This window comes from Rutidosis leptorrhynchoides, chromosome 1 (assembly GCF_046630445.1).
Source record: "Rutidosis leptorrhynchoides isolate AG116_Rl617_1_P2 chromosome 1, CSIRO_AGI_Rlap_v1, whole genome shotgun sequence".
Taxonomy (NCBI): domain Eukaryota; kingdom Viridiplantae; phylum Streptophyta; class Magnoliopsida; order Asterales; family Asteraceae; genus Rutidosis; species Rutidosis leptorrhynchoides.
In genome coordinates, this window is record NC_092333.1 from 33,234,897 (window position 1) to 33,240,730 (window position 5,834).

The window sequence follows — 5,834 nt, forward strand, 5'->3', positions numbered from 1 at the left end:
TATGATTAATTCAATTAAATATAAAATAATAATACTCCGTAGTAAGGTTAACCATAGTACTAAGGCTAACCACAATGGAGTGTTGAATGTGAGTGTCTGTGTGCGCGTATATGTGTAGTCTCCTCGCAGTATTCTTGTGCATGTCTTAGGATATTTCAGTTGACCGCTGAAAAAGACCATAAAAACTTGTTGACTTACTTGTATATAAACCAAATGAACTACTTTCTAGTTTTCAAGGAACTACATACCAAAATTCTTGGTTGATAAGACTCGCACCAAATTCTAAATATCTTTCGTTAACGTAAGTGATCATCAATCGGTTCGGTTAATCATGAGAGCTCCGAGGTGCGATACACAATCCGGTTTGAACAAAGGTTCATGGAGCAAAGAAGAAGATTTAAAGTTAATAACTTACATTAGTAAATATGGCATTTGGAACTGGGGCAAGATGCCACCTTATGCTGGTACATATATGATTATTTAATCTTATACTCGTTCACTATCAGTAATAATAAGTACTTGATAATTTATAAATCATGTCATCTTACGGAATATATATCATAAATTATATTTTTCGTTTTATTGTTTTACTATCATTTGTTAACTAGGTCTTTCAAGATCAGGAAAAAGTTGCAGATTGAGATGGATGAACTATTTGAAGCCGAACTTAAGACGTGGAAACTTCACCGATGAAGAAGAAAAACTGATACTTCACTATCATTCACTCTTTGGGAACAAGTAATACAAGCAACAAATTTATTAGTCCCAGTACATCAAATTTATTATTTCTACACACTTTTTAGAGATCTGTAAAAAAAATTCTTTTTCACACTTTTAAGTGTTTAAACGTTTATTATATTCATAATTAAGTGTGAAAATATTAAATATAATGATTTTTTTCAAACTTATATATAGCTGACAAAATAAATTAATTATGTACAAACAAATCGCTAATTAATCACATTTAAATGTGTAAGTAAATTTGTCACACATTATTTCATTACGTTTGCACACGTTCATTAGTACGTCTATTCGTGTAAATTTTTTTACAAAAAGTACACATTTTAAAAAATGCATTAAAAACGTGTGAATAAATGACAAATTTATTGTTGTGTTTGTACATCTCTTATTTTTTAAGTATCCAAACAGATGGTCTGCCATTGCAAAAAATCTTTCGGGAAGAACAGATAATGAAGTCAAAAATTACTGGCACACTCATCTTAAGAAACGAAAGATGATTCAAGGAGATGAAGCGAATAAAAAAGAACATGTGAAAATAAAAACGTCACACAAGGATAATGAAAGTTCACTAGATCAATGTTTCTCAAGTATCTCAAACGACGAAACCACTTCATCAAGCATGTTTGAAACAAGTTTTACACCTGGACATGTAGTCGAACACGAAATTTACTACACTATAAATTCGCCTGGAACAATAGAAGATATGGAAAGCTTTTGGCAACAATTTTCCTCTAGTACTCACTATCATGAATTGGAGCTCGAAAATTTTTGGCAGGAGGCATTTTTTGATCAAGAGTCGATAGGGTACGACATGCACGATAACAAGTTACTATAAAATTATCGAACATCTTCATCGATCCAATATTAAGGTTATGACATTGGATGTGGTTAACTTAGTAGAATTAGTCGAATAAGTAGAACGTTTCAATAATAAAGGTACCTCCGATAACTGGTAGAGTTATACGTGGAAGTTAAAATTCTAAGAATTTGAGAATGTGTTAGAACCATAAATAAATTTAAATTGTACTTATAATTAGAATAGAAAAAATGATTACACAAATTCAATCTAGTATCTTGTTTTTGTTTTTCAGAGTAAGTATATATATATATATATATATATATATATATATATATATATATATATATATATATATATATATATATATATATATGCTTGAAAATGATTTTATCGATGCGCATATTCTGTTTAATACGAGTATATATCAATAAAAACCTGAAAACAATACAGACTACTAAATACCATCAAACATGCATTACAGACAACTGGTCCTAATCAATGTAGTAATATATAGTAGGTAAGTCAAGTTCGTTCCTCAAGGATCAGGTAATTTAATATACCCCGTAATAGTTATTAATAGTTAAACTAATAGTTTGGGGGGTTTATGAAAAGAGATATTGAAAATAACGTAATAAGATAAAAAAAAACATAAATAAACAAAAGAGTATTCACTTAGCTTCATTCCCTCTAGTCGGGATTGCGTTTTAGGACATGTTTAAAAACTGAATTAAAAGTGACCCGAGATAGTCTGTCGATTTTCTTAGTCCTTAACAAGTTCAATCCTAGAATGGTATCCCTTACTTAGGCACAAACTAATAAAATTGGCTGGTTTCCCTTACATAATATCAATATAAAAATATGTCATAATTCAGTTCTACTGTCGTAAAATCTAGGCAACACGGGTGTACCTCGCGTGTGACAAACCTGTCAAATTCTATAACTAATTTAGTCTACCAATTAGAATTTAGAATGGTGTCCCAAATCTAAATCATAATTGTCTTAATTATTCATAGTCATTTAAATAATGATAACTCACAAGTTAACTGTCGTTAACCGCTCGTTAAATCATGTGAATCAAGTTAATCATAAACCCTAACAAACAATGGTGGATCTTTGACTAAGGATACAAATCTATCTATATATCTATATAAAAGAGAGATTTGATTAGCTTACATGTCATTACCTCCTTAAATATTGCATATTAATCAAAGTGTAATTTTCACATGTCACAATTATTCATATATACCCTTATCAATCTTTAAAATCACATATTTACCCAAGTAAATAACATAATATCATATATACCAAATTTAAATACTAAAACTACCATATGTACCCATTTGATTTAGAAAATTCACTAAACCCAATTTTATACAATTTAATTCATATTTCATCCCTACTCCTATATACTACTACGATCATCAAAAAAATTACAGACATTTCTTCATACACACATGTCCTAATTATTACTCCGTATAATATGTTCATACACACATTTGTTCATATAAAATCATAAGAAAAGCTACCAAACAATTTTTAATACTAATTTTGTGGGAATGATAACGTATTACTCTTATTAGTAAAATTATGCCATTACATAATTAGATTTAACTGATTTCTTAAATCAGATAGAACTCGAGCAAATTTTTGTTGTTGCAACTACACGCAATATGAAACATATATGTATTTTGTAGTCCCGTTTTGCCAACGAAACATACTAAAATACTAGAAATGCGTCATTTTTTAACAACTATGACTTATTGAAAATAGAGTACAGACTCAAATTAATCACACTTAAACTATTAAGTCGACATGTCCCCCTTAAAACGCAACCACAAATAGCTTGAAAATGTAGATCAAGCGTCATAAAATTAAAATAAGTGACTTATTTAAAGCGGATTTTGAGTAGTCGTGCAACGCACGGACTCAAAAATCTATATATTCAAATGAAAAACACAACAAGAAAAAAAATTGGCTATTGTTGAATTAGGATAAACATGTAAAAAAGCCCAACTTGGGGGTATAATAATTAAAGTAAAGGCCGTCACATCCCTTCACTTTTTGCTTTTTTAGGGTGTGTTTGGGTGACGAGCTTGTTGGAGCTTATAGGAGCTTGAGCTTATGATTTTAATAAGGTCCAAGTCATAAGCTTCGTTTGGTAGAGAAAAAAAGTAGAGCTTATGAAAATCATAAGCTCTGAAAAAATAAGCTACTTTTAGTAGCTTATTGAAAAAAGTAGAGCTTATGAACTGGAAAATAAGCTCCAGCTAGTTTACCAAACACTTATAAAAAATAATAAGCTCCAGCTACCAGCTTAAAAAATAAGCTCCAGCTCCAGCTCTATCTCATAAGCTCCAGCTCCAGCTACAAGCTCCAGTTACAGCTACTTTCATCCAAACACACCCTAAATACTGACTTTTTTTTAGTGTTAAATACATTAGCGGGTAGAAGAAACACAAATCAATTGTTAGATAAGTGGTTTGTTTGCATGCTTGCGTTTATATTAATTAATTATAAATAACAATTAAAACCTATTTAAATAGGCACAATATCTAATTAATTTTGCTTGTTAATGGAAGTTATTTATAAAACGTGGCTTGTTATTTTAATTGAAAAAAGATCATGTATGTTCTTGTTTTTTAAAGACATAGAAAAGTAGAAAATTTATTTTATTAATTATAATTTTAAAAGTTGTCAACAAAAATTATTATTATATACTCTAAAAAATGATTGTATATGTGATAATTATTTATACAGAGTGATGATTTTTTTTAATGTACAAGCATTTTTACATGTTAACCCTTACATTACAAAAATCCAAAAACATTACTCCAATCATCCGTAGTATTTATTTTTTTTTCTCTTTTACTTCTCTACACGTAATTATATTTCATTTTGCATAGCTTCTTTTTATTACGAGTACATTATATTATATTATATTATATTATATTATATTATATTATATTATATTATACCTGCATACTATTACTCGACCGAATTTTGGTCGTTTTAGTTTTAACGGAACGTCGTTTTGAGTTTGCGTTCACACTATAAACACATGCTATTACTCGACCGAATTTTGGTCGTTTTAGTTTTAACGGAACGTCGTTTTGAGTTTGCGTTCAAACTATTAACGGTCACTCAACTTTCGCTCAAATTACATAACGATCCCTTAACTTTACACTTTCTCAGGAGTAGAAAGTGTAAATATATAATTTTATTAAAATAAAAGAAACTTACTCCACCCGAATTTATAACGGGCCCTATCTTCTCGCTCGGTGTGAGTTAAATTTTTCCAGGACCACCGTTCAACTCGAAAAAATCTCACGAACCCAACGGGACTAACTATACGCGAAACGGACATCGTTAAAAAACACTAAATAACGGGCCCTATATTCTCGCTCGGTGCAAGTTAAATTTTTCCGAGACCACTGTAACGTCCTCCAGATAGGGTCTGGAAGAAACGTCACTAATATCAAATAAACCAACATATTATAATATACGAGAACAATACTACATGATAAAATCAAACTTTATTGAGAGTACGCAGCGGAAAATGAAATGTCGTTACAAGAATTGAAATTACAATAAAGTAAATGTTTCAAATGCAAGATTAGTAAATGCGATATCTCTTGTTCCTAAGTCTAAGTAGCATCACATAAGCAGTAAGTAAGTAAGCTTGAATCAATCAGCACCTGAGACAAACATGCTAAAGTGTCAACCAAAAAGGTTGAGTGAAATCATAGGTTTAACAAAAGTAGTTATCGTTGTTTTTAGACCACAAGATTTAGTTTGTAAAGTTGATCTCCCGCAGGATCAAAAAGTTATGCCAATGCGTGATATTTAGACTAAACGTTCAAGTTTGCCCCAAGACAAGTTGTAGTTTATACTTGTCGGTTTAATTTCATTATTAAGTAATACAAAGACTTAGTAAAATGTATCGGGGACGTTACTCTCGATAGGCCTACCACCAATAATTAAGAATGCATTTATCGAGCAATTAAAAATATCACTGTAGGGACTTAGTCGGACATAGCCGGGTATAGCATAGTTTAAAAGTTGGTACTTGTGTCTAAATTGTGAATAGTAAAAGTAGCATGTGTCTCACCCCAATAAGTTAAATAAGTTTGCTAGCAATAAAGAGTGGGGCTATGAATTCACCATAGTAAGTAGAGAGAGAGAGTTATTCCTCGGAATAGAAAGTTGGATGAGTGAGCAGAAAAGTCAACCTATTGACATTTAAGAGTAGTAAATATTTTTACCCAAGTTTAAGTAGATGTTTAAGTATGATAGT

General features: G+C 30.5%; 1 protein-coding gene across 1 annotated transcript; it reads left to right on the forward strand.

Moving 5' to 3' along the window:
- Positions 1-247: 247 nt before the first annotated feature.
- LOC139858659 (transcription factor MYB15-like) lies at positions 248-1,755 on the forward strand. Its single transcript, XM_071847498.1, has 3 exons — positions 248-464; positions 609-738; positions 1,150-1,755. Exons 1-3 carry the CDS (start codon positions 332-334, stop codon positions 1,574-1,576), a joined length of 690 nt encoding a protein of 229 aa, XP_071703599.1. The 5' UTR covers positions 248-331; the 3' UTR covers positions 1,577-1,755.
- The last annotated feature ends 4,079 nt before the right edge of the window (positions 1,756-5,834 follow it).